Source organism: Podarcis gaigeae (assembly GCF_964106915.1).
Source record: "Podarcis gaigeae genome assembly, chromosome: 4".
Classification (NCBI taxonomy): domain Eukaryota; kingdom Metazoa; phylum Chordata; class Lepidosauria; order Squamata; family Lacertidae; genus Podarcis; species Podarcis gaigeae.
In genome coordinates this window covers 47344693-47369671 of record NC_139677.1, presented here as the reverse complement: position 1 = coordinate 47369671, position 24979 = coordinate 47344693, and the positions used below count along the sequence as shown (strand labels likewise).

The window sequence follows — 24979 nt, the reverse complement described above, 5'->3', positions numbered from 1 at the left end:
AAGGTTGGGAAACACTGATCTAAGGTATCAAAGCTTATGCAAGTGGCCTCGCTCTCAGTCTCATGAAATTCCTATTTACAGGCATCCTGCACCGATACATTATGTTGTCCTAGGTGAATGAAGCACATTAAACAGCATAGCAGTAACACATCAAGTGACCAAGTTGTGACAGGTTTATGTTTAATGTTTCCCCCCTTATTTATTTCTGGTCCTTTGCAACTGTGTCTGCCCCAGGCAGCCAGTGAAGATCCAGAGTCTCTGGACTGTACCCCCTAGAACAAGTGTGGGGAGCCTATGGCCCTTCAGATATTGTTGTACTCCCATCAGCCCCAGCAAGCATGGCCAATGGCCAGGGATAACAGGTAGTTCAGCAACATCTGGAGGACCCAAATTCATTCACACCTGCAGCTGTTCGGTGGTTTTCGAAAAGTGCACACAAATATTTCTGTTTCTCTGTCCAACATATTTACATAACCTATTCAGGCACCCCTGGAAAGCTGGCAGACCCTGCATAAGCAGCTCACCACATGGGGTTGATCTGCGACACTATCTTCCCAGCAGAGGGGTTTTAGCCATTTGCCAAGAAGGACAACAGGCAAGGCAGCAGGGAGGTCAGTGTGGTGGTGTGGATGCACTTTCAGGAGCGCCAAATCGGCTCCTTTGCTACACTCGCACTGCACCAATGTCCTTGTTGTCTTGCCCCTCTCCCTCCTGGTCAGCACTAGTGACACATCTCTGAAAAGCTAGTCTTGGAGCCTTCACTCTACCCAGTGACTGCTTCTGAATCCAGGCAATTGCTCAATTTGCCTCTATGGCTGGCAAGCCCTGGGCATAGGAAATAGAATAGCAGAAGGGTCAGGATTGACTGAAAACTGTTTATAAGGATCCAGGATAATGAAAAATCGATCAGATTTCAGGTGTTAGTTGGGAATACTTCTAAGAGAATAGGGTCTTCTATAGCTATGCCTCTCAAGGCTAAGCAGAGAAAAGGCAAGTCTTCTGAATTAACTTTGTGAAGCTGTTATATACAGTTACAGATTGGCATTCCAGATCTGTAGTATGCTTTTACAGTTAATATTGTATGGCCAAATGTCAGAAAATGGATTATTTCCAACTTGTGTTCCTCAGTTTGAGTTCTCTCAACAGCTACAATTAGAACTACTGTTGAAAGCAGAAAGTGTCTGCTTCACTCTCATGCAAGCCACATCCTATTGAAATCAATGGCAACATTCCAGTTGGCTTGAATGGATCTTTATTTTATACCCTAGTGAGTTGCTGGTGCCTCCACAGATGTTAACCTATTTTAAGGCATCTGCAATGCCATTCTAATGGGGGCAGTTTAATAAAATGCTATGTTAATGTTCTAATCTAAACATTTAACAGATGTCCCAAAGAGAAGATTGCTTTTATAGATACTCTGAATACAATAACATGAACCATAAAAAGGATATTGGCACTTTCAGTAGTAGTTTTTAAAACAGACTCCAATTCTAAATAACATGAGATGTGAGAATATGAGAAATATTCTTGGGCCAGCCTGTTGATTCTAAAATTAAACTTTTTCATGTTATAATCTGAGGCAACATGCTGATTACATTATGCTGTCGGAAGCCCTGGGGGGTGGGCACTGCACAGCCCCCAAACTGAGACAAATCTCTCCTGGTGTCTTCCTTGTGGAGCGCAGCCCAGGACGTTCATAACTCTTCAGTCCCACAGCAGCAATGTTGCAGCAGCGACACATATCCAAAAATATGTGCACACTCAAACAGCAGAGTAAAGCTGGAAGCTGAGGTTTCGAGGTGTGACATCTAAATTATATTTATTAGGCAATATATACAGGACAAAGCAATCATGGCGTCCTCTCACATCTTCTCCAAGACAGAGAAAAAGTACAAACGTACAAAACAATGCAAGAGATAGGACTTGCTTCTGTTCTCACACTTTCTAAGCATGGAATGTAAACACAGACATGTGATTGGGAACAATGGGAGAGAATGAAAATGCTGACTTCTACCTATTTCTTTACTGCATGTATGATGTGCTCATTCTTAAACATGTTTTGAATCTCCACCATAATAATCATAACCTTTCTGTGTTATTTTCACAAATGGTTTTCTCATATAAGGCAAAAAGCTCAAGTTTGCAAATCCTGAAAATGACCTTTTATTCTAGTGATTATTTTATGGTGTGGCAGAAGAGTATGGGCCAAAATGTTCATGGTACATCAAGCACAAATTTGAGATGGCTTTGTGTCTTTAAAAACTGATTTGAAAGGAAAACTGTGTCAGATGTAGGTTGTCCTATCATAGTAACCCAAGAATAAGTAAATCCAGCCCTGGCCCTTCTTCAATTTTGGGTGACTTTTTAAAAGAAAAGATCCTCTCAAGAACTTTATTTGAAAACCCCAAAGTAGTCAATGAGGAAAGTAATCAAAAGGCACTGGGAAGCAATTTACTATTTATTTTTTTCATTTGCTTCAATTTATTTAATAGATTTTTACCCTGCTTTATTTTCCAAAAGAATGGTAGCTAATAACACAATAACTAACGGTGTTGAAATCCTAAAATGTGCAATAAATGGCACTCCAGCTGATCATAAAACAATTCAAACAGAATACCAAAACCTTAATAGATAAAACAGCAGGAAAAAGAAAATGTTGATTACCTGCAGCAAGAGACCATAAACTAATGAGGTATCCAGCTAACTTGTTCCATTTGCACAAGGATTTCTACTTGTGCAATGGAACTCCACCCCTTCCTTGTGCACCCTAAATCTGTTCTGGGTTTTCCTGCAACCCTCCAGAGCAGATTTGCAGCAGGTGCAAGTGGGTGCGTGGGGAAAGGGGAAGGAAGGGAATCTTCCATTGTGCAAGTGGAAATCCTTGCACTGATGAAACAAGTTGATTGGATACCACCCCAATATTCAGCCAACTCCAAAGGCCTCTTGATAAAGCCAGATGTTAACCACCCAGTGCTCAGGCCAGATGGGCACCCTGGTAATTGCATTCCTAAATGTCTTAGCCACAAATCAAAAGACCCTGCTGCTCATAGCTATACGCTGCACTTCAGCTGGCAGTAGGATGGGAAAGACTCTCCTCCCTGAAAGAGAGGGGAGTGGTTGTGGGCGGGAGCCCGAACACCGCCCCTAGCAGGGGGCGTAGCCCCCTGCTTCCAGCTCACCTGGCTGGCGCTCACGCCCCCCCGGTGGCCGTCCAACCAGGTGCCGTGGGGGGGCGTGTCCAGCAGCCTTGATGCTGCAGCGTCAGCCTCTCCCCGGCCTCATTTCTCTTCGTCGTCCTGTGCGAATCACCCACCCTCCACTCCCATTGAGTTAGGGCTTAGGTCATTGGCCTTGCTATGGACCTTAGGTTGGTCGCCCCGGTTGCACGGGGGGCCTGGTAGGAGTTTTTCCATTTGGCATTAGGCTTTTTGGTTTTTTCGCCTACCTCGTAGCAATCGTCACAACTTTTGTGGTATTGGTGGGTAGGTTAGGCATTGGAATAATGTGCTGTGGTGTGTCGAAGTGCTAGGTGTGGCCATCGCCTATGCCTTCAATGTTTAGGGGTATTCCGTTAAAGGAATCTGGCGGTCGTGTATTCTGTCCGATGCCTGCTTGGCGGGAGGCCATGGCACGACCCGCGGTGACAGCAGGGGTGAGCCTATAGTTGGATTAGCATCAACAGGTGATGAACCCCTGGTGAATAAACCCACTTGTTTCGCGATCCAATGCCTAAGCCAATACCTTTTCATTGCTGTAATCAATAAAGTTGTGGCCTTTTCTAGCCCATTAACCTTATATCACATGTCCCTGTGTCTTCTTTTCACGTCGCGGTGGTCGGGTCCTCGAACCACAAACAGAGCAAGAATCATTGAGTGAAACACTTCAGGGGAGAGAACATATGAGAGAGAGTGGTACTTAAAGTACAGAGACCAAACACTTTTTAGACCAAACTGTTTCTGAGATGCTCCATGCTCTCTTCACTTAGAACTACAATTCAGGATCCAAGCTGTTCTGTATAAAATAAAGCTCCATGCTTTCCCACTTGCTATAAATGGCAATATAAAAATGGCTTTAAGTTTTTCCCTTGGGGCCAAAGTGGATAAAACTTATAGGCACAGGAGTCCCTCTGGAGTGGATTAAGCCTGTCAATGTGCAGACAACTAGGTCCAGGTGCTTTTTGTGAGGAAGTAAAAGAAATCCATTTTAATTCACAATCCCTTATTGGGAGGGGGGGAGGTAGCAGGGTTTTGTCTCTTGGTCTTTCTTATCTTAAAATAGTTAAGAAGTGAATGAGTGCTTGTACACTTTGTAGTTTACACTGACCTTTTCTTCCTGGTGCTTGTTTGTTTCCTCCAAGAGGCCTTACAATGTAAGTTTGTATTGAAAACTTCATGTGGAGTTTAGAGGAGATCTGATTTGTTGTTGTTAAAGCAGAACAATTTAGGAGTTTTTTATTTTTAAAAAACCTTCTGCGGCTGTACTTCAGCAACAACAAACAAGAACAGCAACAACAATCCAGAGCTCTTCGGCAGGGAGAATCATTTCTTTAAAAGCTCCAGGAAACAGAGAGATGTAGGAAAAAGTAGAAAATCACAAAAACAGCAGAGTAACAGAGCAACGCAAGGCATTGTGGCTGACCTGATCTGATTTGGCAGGGATTAGGTTATTGATCACACAATTTGACTCAGAAGGTAAAGAAAGACCCTTGAATCACTCCAATTTTGCCTTGTTTTTAGCATTCCCCCCCATCAGCTGATGCATACTCCAGTAAGAACCAGCATCCTCAGTTGAGTCCAGATAAACAGTGCAGAACACTGGGAGCTGGGAGGTGCAGTATTTGACCAGATTTTGGCCTGGGCTACTCTGAGAACCACTATAGCTGAGGGAGATTGGCAAGATGAGGGTGAATCCTGACAGAACCTTGCTTTGCTTCTTTTTTTGGGAGGGCTACAGTTGCAGCTTGTCTGCTTTTGTTGTGTTGTGCATATCTGAAAAGAGGTGCGTTGATTTGTTTTTGTTGTGTAATGGTTACAGTTGCACAAAACTGAATTACATGGAATAAAGCAATGTACATTTCTCCCCTTCCAATGCAGCTTTCAATAGTTTGCCACCCATGCAGTATAAGGAAACTATGAACACTGTTCTCTTGTGGATTCATCAGTCTGAAGCCAAACTCTCCATACCTCAGGTTACAGTCACTGAATTAGAAATCATGGAACAAAGGCTTAGGGAGCTAAAGGTAAGCACAGAAAACATGGTGAGTTTGTTTTAATTGACAAACACTTGCTGTTTATATATTTAAAAATAACCATAAGCATACTGACAGATTTCATAATGTTAGACATTATGGTTTATTCTTAGACTGAATTTAATATAAGCCAATGCACTATTATTATTTTTATTAAAGGCTTTGCAAAGTTCCCTGCAAGAGCAACAGAATGGACTCAACTATTTAAGCACAACTGTAGAAGAAATGTCTAAAAAAGCTCCTGCAGAGGTCAGTCAGAAATATCAATCAGAAATTGAAGGGATCCATGGCCGTTGGAAGAAGCTATCAACTCAGTTGACAGAGAACTGCCAAAAACTTGAGGAACTGATCACGAAGCTACAACAATTCCAGGTTAGCCGGAATTTTCTTTACTTCCTTTATTTATTATTCATATGGTCAGCTATGTGACATTTCACCTAGTGTCATATATGGAGTAAAAGCAATCTTCCCTTATAGGGGCCTAATCCAAGAAATGGGACTTGGAATATAGGCAGGGATGTATTGAATATTAGTGCTACTCAGAGGAGACCCATTGACATAAAAAGTATGACATCCAGTTGTTCTGAAACTACACAGAAAGTGTGTATGGTGGTGGGAGAAAAACACTTAAAAAGCAATGCAAAATCAGAAGAAAATGAACAGGAAATATATTTTGATGGGATGAAAGAACATCTCCCCCCACCCCATGACTGCCTCTGATCTAACACATACAGACTACAAAGAATCTATGCATATCTGCACAAATACTAGTGATGCTACTCTCAATATATACAATTATTTTACTATATATTTTAAATGATTTAGGAAACAAAATCTGGGAGAACTGCTATTTCCTGTTATGGTGATCCATAAGGTTAGTAAATAGACCAAATAGGAAAAACGAATGAAATATTTGTTTACATTTTTAAAGAGAGTCAGATACATTAACAATCTCAAAGATACTCTTGATGTTTATCTATGAAGACACGTCCAGTTGTATTTTATCACTAACAAATGCTTCATATAATACAATGCATTACTTGTTCAAAAACAGAATGACTCTAAAACACTGAAGAAATGGATGGCTGAAGTGGATGTTTTTCTAAAAGAAGAGTGGCCTGCACTTGGTGATTCAGAAGCACTTGAGAAACAGCTAGAACAATGTACAGTAAGTCATGACTTTGTGTACATTTGATGTACGAAGTAGATCATAGCAAATGCAAAGTATCATCTGTATGTATAGCCTTCCTACAAATGCAATTATCGTCATTCTGCTTTAGGAGATGGTTTGTGTGGGTGTCAGAACATACTCCTAAACGCCTGCAGCATCCTGTTCTCTCAATGGCCAACCAGCTGCCTATTGAGAGCCCATAGGCAAGACATAGGTACAACAGAACTCCCTCCTCTTGTGTTTTCCAAAAACTGATGTCCAGAGACATGATACTTTTGATACTGAAGGTAGTGCACAGCCATTGTAGATAGTGATATCCTTATCCTCCAGTTTGTCTAAAGCAGGGGTAGGCAACCTAAGGCCCGTGAGCCAGATGCGGCCCAATCGCCTTCTAAATCCGGCCCGTGGACGGTCTGGGAATCAGTGTGTTTTTACATGAGTAGAATGTGTCCTTTTATTTAAAATGCATCTCTGGGTTATTTGCGGGGCCTGCCTGGTGTTTTTACATGAGTAGAATGCGTGCTTTTATTTAAAATGCATCTCTGAGTTATTTAGGGGCATAGGGGCATAGGAATTCATTCATTTCCCCCCAAAAATTATAGTCTAGCCCACCACATGCTCTGAGGGACGGTGGACCGGCCCACGGCTGGAAAAGGTTGCTGACTCCTGGTCTAAAGCCTTTTAAAGCCATCTAAATTGCTGGCCATCACTACACCTTGTACCGTATAACCTAGTTTAACTGTCTGCTATTTCCTTTTGTCTGTACTGAATCTTCCAACATTCAGCTTTATTGTTTAATCCCAAACTCTAGCATTATGAGAGAGAAGGAAATAAAAAAAATCACTGTCTGCTTTTTTCATGCCTTACCATGTTCCTTTCCCCCCTAAACTAAAAAGTATCAATTTTTGGCACAGTGTTGCATCTTCACCTGATTCATGCTTTATCTCACGTCAAACAAACCATGAGCTGTAGCCAAGATTCTTGGCTTACCGCTTGTGACTTGCTTGGGTGATGCTTTAGCTGAGATTCCTGCATTGCAGAAGGTTGGACTAGATGATCCATGGGTCCCTTCCAACTCTACGATTCTATGATTCTATGAAACCACAAGCCTGAGTTTGCACATAACACTTAAGGCAAACCATTGCATAGCATAGGAGCATCAAGAGGGGAAGTTTTCTCTCTGTGAACCAGCATACTTGTTTACAGTAAGCCATAATTTGATTTAGCATTGTATGAGAACAAGGTCTGCTTCCTTTTTAAAATTAGATGAGCTATTTCCCAAATATTTATTCTAACTGTCCTTCTGTTGCATTATGTTGTTTTATATAATGACTCTAGTTCAGGCAGGATTAAAGTTAAGTGACATCTATAAAACAGTTGAAAGTTAAAGTGTTTTTTTAACCGACTGGCTTCCTGGGCTACTGTGATTTTCATTAAAACAACAAAGCATGAAAATACCAGAAATATACCTCATAAAACATTTGTTTTACTATTATGATGACCTCTAGCATCTTGATTTTTCTTTGAAGCTGTTTTCATTTTGTACATAATATTGATAATGGAATAACTATCTAATGAGAAATAGCAAAATGTGTATACCAACTGTTAAATTTTCTAGCTATCATTTTGCTAAGGGGAAATAGTATGAAACATTTAATAATTCTGTCATTATTCTCCTTCAAATGTTAAAAGTGCCAATAACTTTGTAAGAAGAACAAGTAAAAAATTTATGTAGGAGTTATTTGTCTCATGAAACTTCATGTTAGCATACAGAACAGAATATTTTATGACAAATGTCAATCAAAAGACATGTATAGGAACCCAGTGTAACTGACAATCCCACAAGCAAGGTGAAGTTGTTGTAATTATCCAGTTACAGATAGGTAGCCGTGTTGGTCTGCCATAGACCACTTAGTTGGTCTTTAAGGTGCTACTGGAAGGAATTTTTGTTGTTGTAATTATCCAGTTGCTGTCTTTGCTTACATGTTGGTACAGTTAACAAAGATTGCTTTGAATTCCTGTAGTGGATGGTTCCACGCAGCGAGCTGTTCATATGTACAAGAGTCCATTACAATAACCTGTTGTTTCTTAAATGTAAGAATAATGTAGAGTTAATAGAGATTTTAAATTCCATGTTTAGTCTGGGGACAGAGGGCCTAAAAATTGGATGGTCATTACTAGCTGCAATGATGAAATGATAGGTAGCCTTTTTTAAAATGGTTTATCACCCCACTAAAATTATTAGCTGCCCTTGCCATCGGTAATGAAATAAAAACTTTTTTAAAAAGAGAGAATTATAATAGTATTTACCAAAATAAACCCTCAAACCTAATTATGTTAAAAAAACCCAAAAAAACTCAAAACAGTTGTTTCACAACTTTTCTCCAGTTTCGCTGGGCCCAAGAGGTATCACATTAATTAGAAACTATAAATAATGTACTGTAATAACTTCTGGGTACATCACTGAAAAGATGCAGAACAGGGAGTACAAAACCTGTAAGAGGATTTTTATTTTTTTAGATTTCCCTTATGGATAAAACTGTTTATAGAGGCTGAGGAGATGTCTTTCTATTACACCTCACACCCCCACACCCCCACAAAAAAATCCTCATTCAGCCGGCTATCTGAAATGGTCAGTAACTGATCATGATGTCTTTACTGAGGTAACATACCTGGTATGAAACAGAACTCCCCATTCATCTGTCAGCACAGTTTCTTCTAATTATACAGACTTTAAAATGGAGATGTCATTGGTACCATATTAAGGGAATTAAAATAATACTGTTTGTTCTATTTTTACTGTTGGTTTGACAGCCTGCGCAGTACAATTGTTGGCCATGTTGATGGTTGATAATGAGTAGCCTTCAATGAAAAAGTGCCTTAGTTGTGTAAAAACAAAGAAAAGGAGCCAAAAATACATAATACTCAAATATGAGCAACAAATGGAAAAACAGCTTGACAAATGAAACATATCTACATGAAATAAGTCAGAGAGATGAAAATCAAATAAATTTGATTCCTTGGCAATCCTTTTTATCATGCCAGTATGTTGCTACCATACCTTCATTCACATGATAAAAGGTTGTAGAAGACATATTGCCATGGACACCAAATCATTTTTCATATAGAAAAAAGACTGTTTATACAGACAAGGCAACTGTTGCAGAACTGGGGCTGGTTTTCATGTCACCTGCTTATAATCCTGGCCCTGTAATAGGCTTCTGAAAGAAAGACATTACTGATGGCCATTTCCATTTGAACGATGTAGAAAATATAGTTTGCAATAAAATAAAAATAGGGTAGATGACATGTATGGGTTGTTAAAAGTCTGTATAAGCCATTTTCCCCAGTGACCACTAGCCATAATAATGCAGCACCTATCTCAGGCTTCCTCAATCTCGGCCCTCCAGATGTTTTTGGCCTACAACTCCCATGATTCCTAGCTAGCTGGACCAGTGGTCAGGGATTACGGGAATTGTTGTCTTAAAAACATCTGGAGGGTCGAGGTTGAGGAAGCCTCATGAACATCTACATCCATAACATGATGTCAAGCTATATGTTTTTGTGTGTTTCAACAATGTTATCCATATGTGAAATGTAAGAAATAAGATTTCCCCCTTATATTATTTGCAAACTCCGCATTTTCAGCACTGTTCCCCACTGATGACAATCTCCTATATAGTGTCCTTGCCTCATTTTTGGCTTAATAATTTACAACACTAAAGAGATTTCATCATTGTGTATTGAAGATAAAATTTAAATCAACACGGTCTGAGACAATTATAAGCAGATAAGTACAGTCAAAGAACATTTAGCTTTTTAAAGACACAAATTTAGAGCCGAACTAATTTCATTTCTCCCTTCTTCTGCATTCTGGATTTTTAAACTTTTTTTCCCCTTCCTTTGCTTTTTTATTTTATACCCTTTTAATTGTACATTTTATTTTATTGTATATTGTATGTCCCCTGTTTTATTGGAAGTTTTTATTTCTTTTCCTTTCTTTAATTTTTCTTTTTTCTTCTTTTTTTTGTTACTTTTGGTTTTTGCTTTTGCTTTTGTTCCTTTTGGTTTTTGCTTTTGCTATATGACTGTAAGATTTGTTGTTGTCAGAAGGGGGAGGCTGATAAGAAGGAAAGTGAAACTGCAAGGATTTTGGGAGGGGGAAAATCTCACGGTTGGTTGGAGAGAACTAGATTGGCAGGTGTGACCTTGAACATTTCAAACAATACTGGGAACCAACTGATAAGACATGGCGGGCAAGGAAGGCACAATAGCAACAAGGAGGGGGGCAGCTGCAGCTGTGGCAGCCAGTTGAAGGGCTAGTGGGCAAGCAGAGATGGGAGAGACCTTCTGGCACTGCAACTTTTGGAATTTAGGAAAGAAATGCTACAATCAATGCAGGATTTTACTCAATCTAATCAAACATTGATTGAACAAGTACAGAAGGATATTGAAAACTCAAATAGAGTTTTGAAAGAACAATTTGGGATGTTGGGAGAGAAGGTCAACAAATTGGAATCCACGGTGGACAAACTGGAAAAAGTTAGAGATGAGGTAGGAGAACTGAAAGAGGACCAAAAGGGGATGAAGAGAAACAGGAAGAACTGGAGGATCAGATCCTCCTTCTGCAATTGCGGGAAAGAGACAGGACACTACGCTTAAGGGGACTACCAGAACCTGACACACAGGCCAATCTGGAAACATATGTTTTACGGACAATCTCAGAGTGGATGGGAGAAAGGGAAGATTGGCTGGAGGAACTTCCAGAAAGCTGTTATAGAATTTGGACACGCGAAAGTAAAGCGAAAGAGCAGCCAGGAGATGTCTTATTAACATTAGCATAAAAAAAAAAAAATGAAGGATGCAATCCTTCAAAAGTTTTGAAGATAATCTTGTGGTTGCCGGTCATAAAGTGGATATTTTTAGAGAAATTCCACTAAAATTGAGGCTCAGAAGGTCCAGATACAGGTTTTTAACAACAGCACTTAGGAAAGCAGATATCAGATACCACAAATTTTCTTTGGAATTCATTTGTGAGCTGAATCCTGGAGAGGGAAAAGAGTGGATGTGCATCCATTGAGAATCCAAGTGAAAGGAATAAATCTAAAAGAAGTTACCCTTGCCATTGTAAAAGTAAACAGTCCCAGCAATTAACATGCCTACTCAGAAATAAACTCTATTGATTTCAATGGGTCTTACTTGCAGGTAAGTGACTATCGGATTGCATATTAACATATACCTATAAGTTATGTTATATTGTTCACAAAAAATGTTAAAAAGCCAACCAATGAAATTCAAAAGCTTGTTTTTCTTTGACAATTGTGAGTTGTTATATTGGCAAATATTTGTTTTATCTTAAAATGGCTATGGACAAGAGTGTGAGGTAAGGGAGAGGACAAGGGCCCCAGGAACCTGAAGCCTCCCCTGTTTGTGCTTATTTCTTATCTATTTTTTTAAAAAAATTATTCATTTTTCTTTTTCATTCATTACATACATCTCAATTTCTTAACATTTACTATATATGCCTCCCTCCCTCCCCTCCAGGGCTTCCCCCAACTTCCACTTCTGGTTTGTTTCTCTTTTCACCCACTTTACTATCTCCTAGCAGAAAAAGTTATTAATAACATAACATCAAGCCTAAAAACCTAAAAATAAAAGTAAATACACTATAATATTTCACTATTTTCTAAACATTTTCTAATACTGATAATGTGAATGTTTATTTAAATCCTGCCATTTATTTTAATAGAATGTATATACCAGAATGGTTGATATTCATAATCTTTAAGAAGCTTACATAGAGTACAACTAATATAGCATCTCCCTTCTGAGATAGAAGGATGGTCAATGTACAGATTAAAAAGGAAAACATATTTTATCCTTTTAAACTGCCTGGAGTCTTTATAACAGTGAACCAGTATATCAGTTTTGTTAATTAAATAAAAAATTAAACAGACAGCCTTTTTTAATAATGAGTATTGTGGTCAGAGTAGAGTAGCAGAGTCTTCAATGTCATGTCAGTTATGATTCTTCTCTGTTGACATTTAATTAATTAACCCCCACAGATGTGCAGTTGCTATATGATCTCTCAAAATCCTGGGGTAAGAATACTTGAGAAATTAGATGGTTGTGAATTCCAATATTAATTGGCCTGATTTGCATCTTCTGGAATAATGTGTGAGCCAGAACTTAGTTTTCGCTGGCTTTCACGCTTCTTGATTGTACCAACACACTTCTCAGCTAAAAAATCATTAAAAAAATACATTTAAGATGCATTTTTAGTTTTGGGATGAAAGTGATTTTAAAATATTATTTATATACATATTCAAATTTTCTTTTGAATTATTAATTCAGAAACTGGATGGAACAGAATGAAGGTTGAGCACGCGCAGAAGTGACACAGACAAAAAATAGACTGATTCACCAGTCTTTACCTGGAATGTTTTCTCTAACTGAGCATGTGAACTGCCCTCAGACCCCCAGGTATAGAGTGGTATATAAATTCAATAAATAATAATAATGTCCTCACTATGAATAAAATTCTCTGAAAATCTCAATGTGGAACTTGTCCGCATGGGTTTTTGTTTTTTTTTTCTAATTCCTATATTGCTCCTTGGTGAGAAGCAAGTTCTTTTCTTACCAGTTCTGCTAAAAATACAAATTATCACATATTATATGCATTATTATACACACATATGCATATACATTCCCAAGTTTCCTAAACTGACACATAAGCAGATGCATACAGCAATGTATATATAAAAGTACCTATCAAACTATGCTGTAGACATATAGTACCTCATGGGACTTACGTCTTTCCCACATATGCATATAAATGTACGTATATTTGCATCTAATGCTGCATCTAATTTGGCTTTCTTTCTTTTTTACAAAGAAAGGCTGGCAATGTATGAGTGGCTTGAACATAAATGGGCACTCATTGCAAGAGGCATCACAATGTGTTGAAAGCTTGATTGCATCAAAACTGGTATAATAGTTAGTGAAGAATTCATGCCTTTCTGAGATGTGCCTGGATGTGGTAGAATTCTTGCTGGTACTGAAGCCCAGCAGGGTCAATGGACCGCTTGCATCTTTTTTATGGAACTAGGGTCCCCCTAGAGAGGGACGCAGGTGGCGCTGTGGGTTAAAGCCTCAGCGCCTAGGACTTGCCGATCGAAAGGTCGGCGGTTCGAATCCCTGCGGCGGGGTGCGCTCCCGCTGCTCGGTCCCAGCGCCTGCCAACCTAGCAGTTCGAAAGCACCTCCGGGTGCAAGAAGATAAATAGGGACCGCTTACCAGCGGGAAGGTAAACGGCGTTTCCGTGTGCGGCTCTGGCTCGCCAGATGCAGCTTTGTCACGCTGGCCACGTGACCCGGAAGTGTCTCCGGACAGCGCTGGCCCCTGGCCTCTTAAGTGAGATGGGCGCACAACCCCAGAGTCTGTCAAGACTGGCCCGTACGGGCAGGGGTACCTTTACCTTTACCTTTAGGGTCCCCTGATTTTAGTGAGATGCTGCTTTGTCAAGTATTTCCTTCTGCCAAGCCTTAGGCTGATCACACTGGTCCTGTGGAAGTAAAGTAACATGGGTTTAACTGGGAATCGCGAATTAGGAAAACATCTCTCACAGCAGTCAATCAGCAACAATAAAGAGAAATGGCAGGCAGAAAATAAAAGACAGGCAGCAAAAATTAAAAACTTTTTTGAAAAGGTTGTAGATTCAAAATGGCTACACTAGGAAAGACATCGTGTCAATAATCAGTTCTAGAAAGAATATGTCAGTTAACTGATATTTTAGCTACAATTATGGAAGTTTCACATTGAGTCTAACTTGGATCTTATGGTTGTATTCAACCAACTTTTACTCAGAGTAGACCCATTGAAATTAAGAAAATTAAGTTAGCCAAGGCCATTAATTACATTGGGTAAGAGTTGGTGTATGGACTTGTGAGCCAGTGGGAAAGAGAGTGAAGTGGTGTGGGCTTGTAAATAAAACAACTCAGATACTGGGCAGTTTTTGATTGGGATTAAAGTTGGTGCTGTTTTCTATTTGGTCACTAGGTGGTGGCAGGAGGTAAATATATAATGTATTGCCATGTGATTTCTGTTGTGCAGTCCTTATGAGTTTCATAAATTCTGTGTGATGAGCATTGTATTCTTTCCCCTGGGGCACTCTATGCTTCTATTGAAGTGAATTATATATACAGACATTTAGATTTTATTTTCCTCTGACTCTGTCTGGCTTGTTTAATTAAGCTCCCTGATTCAAATTTGTTCTAACTTAAGACCAATAAGAAACAAATTGTGTAATCAGCAAGAAAATGTAATGACACACAACAGAACTCATAAATTATCTGACTCAACTAGTTTCAATTTTCCTTGAACTAGTCTAGTTTGAATATTCTGTAAAAATTCTATTTATATGGCCTGTGTTGTACTTAATCTATTCCAAAGAGGTATTTTGCAAATCGTTTTTTCGCTCATAATTTTACATGCTCCACTGCCTCAGATGAACAAGCTCTGTGAATTGTGTTTTTCTCACAAAGCTTACAAGTTCTGTGAGAGCCCCAGTAGAGGCTTAAGACATCACTAAGTATTGATGTTTCTGTTGCAGGATTTACAAAGTATTCCAACTATCCCAGAAGTGTTTGCAATTACCATGAATCTTTCAACCTATAATAATCTATATCTATTTCTCTCACAGAGTTTATCAGCTCTGAAAACTGTTCTCGCATATTGTGTACATTCTATGAACCATTAACCCCTAAGGTTAAAAGCTTGTCAAAGCTTTCACTTTTTACACAGCACTCCTAACTTTCATTAAAGTATTTTAAATTATACCTGCATAATCTTATCTCTGAAGCTCAGTATAATGTTGTTTAAGCCAATTAATAGCTCTCAGACCTCAATCTCTGTGATACTTCTGAAGAAAAGGAAGATCAGGATTATGTGGTGGCCTTTGGTACAAATGAGGACTCCACACCCTCTGAGGCAGCCAGACACCACTTTCTCAGTGCCCTTGTATAAGCTTTGATTCCTCTGTCTTGCTTGTCTGTGAAGTCCCTCATCCACTACAACAATCAAGAATGTAGCCTTTTCTCTATGGTTGTCACACTGGTTTTCTTTCTCACTTCATTGCAGTGTGTTCTGTTGTCTCTATTTCAATATTAATATTACGCAGCTTGAAGCAATAGGATGCCTATAAACTGACTCCTCTTGGAATAAAAATTGCCCAGACTAATAAATATTATTCAAAAGCTTTACATACAGAACTTGGTTCAAAAAAGAACATAAAACAATTAATGACATTCAAACAATTGTGTAATATCAGGCACATGTCCAGCACAGGTTTCATCATCTTACATAATTGAAATAATTCCAAACAGACCTAAAATCAGGTCTGTGACTCTCCACACAGACTCCATTAGCTTGGAGCTGTTTTTCTCTTCAGGAGAGATATCATTAGCACTTCCTTTGTTCTCTGTGGCTTCCAAAGAAAGGCTCAAAGCGATGGCGATTTGCAGGTGAATACCTCACATAAGCACCAAGTGAGAGCTAGCAGAGAACATTCTAAGTTAACTATCAATCCATTTACGCTTAGAGAGCCCTATCTAGCTTCAATATATTCCTGAGTGGAATTTTCCATGTTAAACCCTCAGTAGTTCACATTCAAACACATACAGAGTATTTTCAATTTCAGTATCACTTAAACAATTATACTTAACAGTCTCATCTTTGTTCCTTCATCTTGTTCCAACTTTCTGCTACCAAATTTTCACCTTCTGCTCTTTATCAGTTGCATCCTATACATTTCTAGAGTCCTTACAGATGTGGGTGGGTAAAAGCAGATTTCCCTCATACCCTTACCTACCACCCAGATTAGGACTGCAGCTATCATTTTTTAAAAAGGCCTATTGTGTCACAGCAAGATTTCTTATAGTCTTGACAAGTGGTTGCAAATTGATCAAGAAAACAGAGACAGCAGCTTAATTTGGAGAGTCATATTTTGACTTACCGCAGTTTGAAGTTGATTTAAGATCTTGGCTAGCACCATAATTCCCTAGGAAACTATGGTTAACATGCTTGTTGCATGTGTGGATCAACAGGTCACAATATTGTTTAGAATATTACCAAGAGGAATTAAATTCAGTTTAAATTTATTTAATTGAATGCCTATATATTTTGGAGGGTTGTAATGCAATGCGTATCTTTTTTTTTATCCTTTAGGCTCTAGTAAATGATATCCAGACAATCCAGCCCAGTTTGAATAGTGTTAATGAGATTGGGAAGAAAATGAAGAACGAAGCAGAGCCAGAGTTTTCTTTGAAAATACAAACTGAACTAAAAGAACTTAATGCTCAGTGGGATCACATTTGCCAACAGGTACTCCATCTCTTGCTATCTTCTTTTAAGTTAATTCCAGATTTCTCTTTGACATAATTTCCCCTGCTCTGTGTGCATAACTACTGAATGTGAGAGGTGGAGCCAGACATTTGTGGTTCACACTAATTAACCTTCTATCTTAGTAAATTTATCTACCATGTCAAAATGCACGCAGGAAAGATAGATTTGAGTGCTAAAGTCTGACAATAATATAATGTATTATAATTGCAAATAGAGAGCTTGACATAAGCTGGAGCAAATAAATAAAATCCAGCAAGGTATGACACCTAATAAATAGTTTTATCTTCAATGGCTTTTGCTTTACTCAAAGTATTTTGTAGCATTCCTATCAAAAAAATAAGGAGCGATAAAGCAGCATTATGATTCTGAGTTAAACCGCTTGGAACGGCACATTATAACATCAGTCAGTAACAAGCTTCTGTCTGTTACAAACTTCAAATACCACAAGTTAGACACAGAGAACAGAAAAGCAATTGTACTGAAAAAAGGCAAACGTAATGAAATTTTCACCGTGTCATTTTTCAAGACAGAAGGCTGTAAGACCTTATATTACTAAATTAGAAAGAGAAAATTTCAGTAGAAAGAAGAAAAAGTGAACTTCATTTCGGATTACTTACTTACTTCACGTTTTTCTTACAGTAACACTTTGCCTACTTGGTAACTTCTTGGCATCTATTGGCACCATTTGGGAAACAAGATTTTGAGTTGACTCCAAGAGCAGAAACCCCGTTAACTTGATGCTTCCAGTGTTAGGAGCAAAGGGGATATTAATCAAATCTGCACTGGAGGTTGGGGGAACCTCAAAAACAAAATGAGACGTGGTGTGGAGGCTGGAGGAAAAATTAGTGAAAATTACCTCTCCCTCTCCCTTTTCTCCAGCAGTAGTCTATCTGGATCCACATTCCCCCAATGAACAAAAGGAGCCCCTTCACTGACAAGTGGGAAAGTGTAGATTCAACCCTTCTTTAAAATCTGTCTTCCTTAAAATTGAATCTTGTTATGCTAGGCATTTACTTTAATATTCAATTAATGTCTGAACTAGTGTTTACAAGAGGAAATCATGTTGTTTTCTTTAAGGCCTATGCTAAGAAGGCAGCGCTGAAAAGTGGTTTGGATAAGACTGTGAGTCTTCGAAAGGATTTATCAGAGATGCATGAGTGGATTACACAAGCAGAAGAAGAGTACCTTGAGAGAGATTTTGAATATAAAACACCAGATGAATTACAGAAAGCTGTTGAGGAACTGAAGGTAACAAAATACAAAGTGACTTGTTTAATTTGTATCTGATCTTCTTCTTGAAGTTATTGTTACACACAATCTGTTTGTTCATTTGAAAGAGCTGGCTATTTGAGCTTCACTTGAGAACTATTAAATTCGAAGCAATAGGTGGTTTAAAGTAATTTCACTTCAATTTAGCATCTGTTATAAGTTTTTTGACTCATCAAAGAATTGCATTTCTATAAGTTCCCTTCCCCCATGCTTAATTGGATTTAGTGTTGCATTTGTATATGTCCTTATTGTTTGTGTGTACCCACATCAAATTCTGCACCTGTTCTCATATGCTTCCATTCTCTTTTCTATGATAATTGCATCAGATGGTATATAATTCTTGGGCTATTATTCCTCTCAATGTAACTTCTCCCAGATGGAATTCAGAAATTGTAGGCACTCATAAATGGGAATAAGAAGGTTGCATTCAGCAACAATTTGTGCTTTCATTTTGTTTTCCCACAACATATAGAACAAGTGACAAGTCCCTGTTATGCTAACTTATCCCTTCAAGTTAGAGATGTTACTTAGGAAAATGTTCCCATTGAATATAGATTCATTTCATTCTTTGACTATATTGCGGGTTTTCTCAGTTTTATCTGATATGGATATTAATGCATATTGGCAATAGTACAGCCAGAGCTGTTTGGCACCCTCATTTAGTGCCATTTTAGATATTGGCAACTTGTTTCCTTGTTCAGCTCTTTAACTCTAAACCGGAAGCAAGGACAGCAGTGGCTGTAATAAGAGGAATAGCACTGTATTTTGCAGTATTTCCTACCAGTTTTACACGGGGTCACTGCAGCAGCACTACAAGTTGCCTTGTAAAGATTCAGGCACCCATGTCAAGGAAAGCCTGCTATGTAGCTGAGGTAAGGACACAGAAAGATGCACACAGAGTGTGCATGGTATGTGATTATGGTATATTACTTAAGACAGCAAAACAAAATGAAAACTCAAAACTATACACCCTATATCAATTACACTTGAGAAAGCAAGAACGGGCCATTTGTGCAGTGGCTCCATGTTTGTAGGATGCTCACCCCAGGAAGGCTTGGCTGGCAGCTTCATTATACACCTTTAGGCACCAGGCAGAAACGTTTCTCTTCAACCAGGCCCTGGGCTGATTAACTCCAGAGCAGTAGCCGCTACCAAATAATGAGGACAGTGAGGAAAGGAGCATGCCAGATCTTGAATAGGTGGGGAGGAAGAGGAAGTGGAGGGGGTCTTAATGCTTGCCTTGAAAATATGAGCCTTTACAACAGGCACAGGCAAACTCGGCCCTCCAGATGTTTTGGGACTACAGCTCCCATCATCCCTAGCTAACAGGACCAGTGGTCAGGGATGATGGCAGTTGTAGTCCCAAAACAGCTGGAGGGCCGAGTTTGCCTATGTCTGTTCTACAACATGAATATGGAGCAGTGAAATTTGAGCGGAGGGGCTACTGAGCTGATCGCTCATCTTTTTAACTACTGCTTGGAAAATCAGGCAAATTATATTATGTTATTTTCAAATAATGCAGTGTTTTTACCCCAGTATTCACTGCTTTATTTTCAACTATCATAATGGATACATTTATGTATTTTCAGAGAGCAAAAGAAGAGGCAACACAGAAAGATGTGAAAGTGAGGCTTCTCACAGAGTCGGTGAACAATTTTATAGCAAGGGCTCCACCTGCAGCTCATGAGGCCTTAAAAAAGGAACTTGATGTTCTAACTAGGAACTACCAGCGACTCTGCAGCAGGCTAAATGGGAAGTGCAAAACGTTGGAGGTCAGTTCCTTCTCCTGATAACATTAGAGCATTTCGAAGTGTAACAGAAAAGATATCAGCTAATGGACAGTTGTCGTGAATCAATTTTTACCCTCATAAGTCTTTAATATAGCCTACTGCAAGCTGGTGCCTTCCAGCTGTTTTAGACTACTATTCTCATCAACCCCAACCAGCATGGTTTCCATGTTTATCTTAATCAGAATTGAATTACTTTTTTTTGTTTATTACTAAGTGGATTAAAATATATCCTAAAAATTATGCCACTTCCATAGGATTATTAAATATATTCTCATAACTTCAGTTTTTTTAAAAAAACATTATTTTGTTCTTTCTTTCTACTTTAATATACAGTCATACCTTGGGTTGAAGTAGCTTAGGGGTAAGTATTTTTGGGTTGTGCGCTGCGGCGACCCGGAAGTAACGGAGCGTGTTACTTCCAGGTTTTGCCGTTCACGCATGTGCAGATGGTCAAAATGACGTCACACGCATGCGCAGCAGCGGCGAATCGCGACCTGCGCAGATGCAGGTTGCGTTCGCTTCTGGATGCGAACTGGGTTCTGGAATGGATCCCGTTCGCATCCAGAGGTACCACTGTAGAATTTTGAAATGACCTGATTTTATTTACTTTTTTGTGGCATTTATATAGCATAAAACATAAAACAGCATAAGTTATATGTCTTTTTGTTTGCAAAAAAAATGTTTTTTAAAAAAATTCAAGCATTTCTGTATTAAAATTCATTTCTTTTTAAAAACTCATTCATCAGGAGGTATGGGCATGTTGGCGTGAATTATTGTTATACTTGGATGTTGAAAACAAATGGTTGAATGAGGTAGAATCAAAACTCAGGGCAACAGAAAATATTCAAGAAGGCACAGAAGAGATCTCAGAAGCACTAGATGTAAGTACTGATGTTCTGGTTAGGAACACGCAGACCTTTCCAATAAAAAGTTTCTATGTTAAATCAAAGCGTAATATTCTTCAATGTGTGCTGTGATCTATGCACCCATATGTATATTTTCCATGAATTGTGTTCCATTAGATTTTAAATTATTATTATCACTGCTATGTTCTAAAGGAAGATATGAGCACACAGGGTTCAGATAGGCCACAGCGTTCTTAGAGTGGAATTGGAGCTGTCAAAAAGAATAATGTAGTCTTCTCAACAAAAACAAAGATGTTTAATTCAAATGCTTTATAAACTTATGCTTTGTCTGGTGCCTGTGAAGCCAGCTTCACATGCCCTCCCAAATAACTTATACAGACATTCACATCTCTATATAAGCAAATCCGGTGGCAATTACTTCCAAGCAATCTTGGGTAGGATTGCAGGTTTTTGTGCTCTACAATTAGATCCTTACATTTATCACATTTCCCTCGTTTTGCTGCAGAGATGTCTGACAGACCCAAGGTTTTAATAAAAGCCTTAAAAAGTCTTTTTCAAAGGTCCCAGAATCACTCCAGTTATTAAAAACATTGACAATTCTTGTTTTAAAAAATGAAGGAGTAGCATCACAAATTCAATAGTTTCTAGTTACCTGATTTGGTTGGTTGTGCTGATGGTCAATTCAGCAAGGTAGCATACATTATAGCCACACTGTTTATTATGTTGATGTGGTATCTAAGCCTTTGTTAATGTTTGCCTAGTCACATTTCAGATAATTTGTGCCAGAAAATGTTGCACTGATGAGCTTTATTTTTCTCATGAATACTCTTCTATTTTAATGGAAATGTAAGGTTTATTGCTTCTTTTAACAAGAGCTTTGATGGCTCCTTTGTTTGGTGTAAGGGGAATGGCAAAAACAAGTAATACAGTTTATGGATGTTTCAGTCTCTGGGAACATTAATGCAACACCCAGAAGATAACCGCAATCAGATTCGTGAGTTGGCACAGACCTTAACTGATGGTGGAGTTCTGGATGAACTGATCAATGAAAAACTGGAGAAGTTCAATACTCGGTGGGAAGAGCTACAACAAGAGGTACATTTTAAGAAATAATTTTCTTCCCCCATACTTTTCTCTTAAACACTGTGTTTAACAGGAGAGCTGAAAGGTAAAGTTACCTGTCTTATAAAATACTGTGTTGTAAAGATGCAGACAACAGTGTTGACGTAAGAAGAAACCAACAAAAGTTGTGACAGCTTTGGAAGGGACCGATTAACAGATGCAGCTCTCTGTATATGTTTTTTGTGTCTTTTTATATGTGTATAAGAGGGTCTACCTGGTATCAATTTTTCTAGAAAATCTACATACATGTCTTCTTCTTCGGCGATCACTCATAGCCAAGTAAGATTATCTTCCATAAACACGGTTTTAACAATGAGTCTGTAAGTGACTGTGGAGGCCAATTCTGGACCCACACCCAAAGCTCTCAGAGTAGGCAAGAAAAACACTTTCCGGTTTAAGAGGGAGTGGTCAGTTCCTTTAAATTTGGCAGCCCCTTTTCACAATGAAGACAGGGCAGAATGGAAGTAGAGCGCAGCTTAGATGTAAACTTGAGGTATCCCCAGTGGCAGGGGTGGCTGGTCCCATTTTGGCACCTGTGCTGAAACGGGAATTGCCACATCCTGCCTCCCCCCCCCCCCGGCCACCATTTCTGCCACTGGGGCATTCCGCAATGCATAGCTGCTTCGCTTCTCTGCCTGGGGACGGGTAAGACGAGTGGCAGTGCTACATCATAGAATGCCTCCCTCTTGTGTGTGAGAGGGAAGGCCTTCAGCTGGCAGCAGGAGCAGTGGGAGGACAGAGCTCCGCCTCTTGCACTTCTGCCTCCTTAAGGTGGGTGCTTCACCCTGCCTCATGGGCATTCCAACTCTTCCCCATAGGACTTTATATAATTTAAACGGGCCTTAAAGACTCAATCTGTGTTGTATAAATAGTGCTGTATATATATAGGTGTACATTGCTTTGTAAGCCATGTTGGAATGAATATTTCTTGAAAAGTCTGTAAGTTTGTTAAATTAAATAAATGGAAATAAATTCAATAAATAGAAAACAAAAGAAATGGAACATTAACATGAAAACAAATGGAAAACAAACTATTTACCCTTGTAAACCTCACTTTAGAAAGCAGCAAAATTTATTTGGAATAAAAGCAAAACAAAAGAGGAATCCTAAATCCCAATGCACTATAAGATGTCTAATAAAATAAATCAGCCGTTTAAGAACACTTGGAGTACAGAATCAGCACAGACTAAGAAAAAATAATACTTTCTTAGCTAGCATTTCCGTATGCCTGCTTAATGCCCTTGACTGCCCCCTCCCCCCGCCCAAGAAAATATTGTCTGCACACAGGACTGCTGTAAAGGTAGGCAACAGCAAACAAGGGGATAGCAGAAGGGGGCGGGGCAAAGAAAGCATGGGATAGAAAGTGTTTTATACCCATTTTCTGCCTTACCAACCAGGTTGCACAGGAAGCAATAGTTCTTTGACAACCTGAGCTGTGAATTGTTATGTTCAGGGGGTGGGGGTTGGAATGTAAGGAGGCTGACCTCAAAGGTAGTGAATGTGGAAAGATAAATATTTGTAATTTTCAGGCAGGTCACAGAAGACTTAAATGAGAACATCAAATTCCCAAGAGCCAAAGCACCAAGTTTAATTTACTAATCTTCCCCCCTTATTTTTGAACATCCAAATCCCTTCAGTTCCACATAACCCTCCTAATAATCAGTTAGCATAACACAGGACATTGATAAACCCTCTTCACAATTCTTACCCCCAAAGGCTCTCCTCTCTGATGCCAGCCAACAATCCACATGATCATTCTCTGGGTTAATTAGCATTAACAAAGGAGTTGGCCAGCTCCTGACACTTGTGCGACTGCTGCATGCTTTTGTGACCAGTGTGTTGCCTCATGGTGGATAAAGCTGGCAGGAGGAATCAAAAACACTGGTAATTAAATATTCTCCCTTTGAAAAACACCCTCATTATTATAACACCCTCATTAAAATGTAAAATGATATATATCCATTGAGTCATATATCCTTTTTCTGTGGTTTATTGATTGGAAGGTTACAAACTAGATGGGGTTTTTTTAATCACATTATTAGTACCTTATACACTGTGGATGTATGACAGAACATTTGAAGTGGCTGAGGTAATCCTGTCCTGTGTCCCAGGATATAAGAAAGATATAAAAGTGAGCTTTCATAACACCATTACCACCGAAAGCCATGTTTGTTTTACAATGTACACAGCAATTTGTTGCTATGTGAGTGAAGACATATTCACTACATTCCATTATGAACCGTTACAGGAAAAGAAATGATGAAGGCTGTTCAGCTGTTCTGTTTCTGTTGGTGAATGCTTTTATAAAATAGTTTTTTTTCCCATAACATTACTTTCGAGTCCTTGACCTCAAGGTTACATTTCATATGGCCTTGGAAATATGTGTAGTGTGACTTGACCTCCAGGTTTATTGAGTGAATAGAAATGTTAGGTTTATAGCCTATTAAAAGAATGAATAATGCAGAGTCAATGCAGATAAAACTAAATTATGAGAAGGCAGAATATGAAAGAAGGTGAAAAACTAAGCTGAAAATCGCATGTGTCATCATCTTAAACTATTAAGTATGAAAAGAGGGGCAAAGGGAAATGTAAAACCAAAGAAGGTCTTAGTAACCATATTGCGGGGTTTCGCTAATGTCATAGGGCAGGCTTAAAGTAATGTGACTTGCTATAGTAGTAATAGGAACAGTCTAACTCTTTCTTTCCCCAGTTTTTGTAACATTTTGCTGAATGTGGTACCATTAAGAAATATTGTAATAAGGTGAGGAGTGAACCATAAAGAGACAAGACAAAACTTAAGAGTTCTAATCATTCCTGGTAGTACTACCATTTAATCCAGGCTCTAAGAAACTATTTATATCCTATGTGAGAGTTTGTTTTATAAACAGCACTTTCATCCCTCTCACTTGTTGCAGTGGATTATCTGTAAGTGGACTATGATGACGGCAACTATGTTCTGACCAAAGGAAATCTCCTGACATATATAATGAGATCAGGAGCCGCCCGAGGCTTCAGAATGAACAAAACTATCTAATGGCAGGACTTAGTTTTGCAGTCTTCTACTCACTATAGAATTCCTCACTATTTGGTTTGGTTATTTAGGGAATTTTGA

General features: G+C 38.9%; 1 protein-coding gene and 1 long non-coding RNA gene across 21 annotated transcripts in view; one reads left to right on the top strand and one right to left on the bottom strand.

The window, feature by feature from the left end:
* The window catches only part of DMD (dystrophin), a 991104-nt gene that overhangs the window by 419543 nt on the left and 546582 nt on the right, over nt 1-24979 (top strand). For all 20 annotated transcript variants that reach the window (XM_083734089.1, XM_083734109.1, XM_083734093.1 and 17 more), the window contains 8 exons: nt 5094-5239; nt 5408-5620; nt 6303-6416; nt 16644-16799; nt 17898-18068; nt 19679-19861; nt 20626-20760; nt 21691-21840. In XM_083734089.1, coding sequence (XP_083590215.1) covers nt 5094-5239; nt 5408-5620; nt 6303-6416; nt 16644-16799; nt 17898-18068; nt 19679-19861; nt 20626-20760; nt 21691-21840 — 1268 coding nt within the window. The remainder of the gene's footprint in view (nt 1-5093; nt 5240-5407; nt 5621-6302; nt 6417-16643; nt 16800-17897; nt 18069-19678; nt 19862-20625; nt 20761-21690; nt 21841-24979) is intronic.
* Nucleotides 1-24979, bottom strand: part of LOC310842606 — a 438867-nt gene that overhangs the window by 220907 nt on the left and 192981 nt on the right. The gene's annotated exons all lie outside the window — the stretch shown is intronic.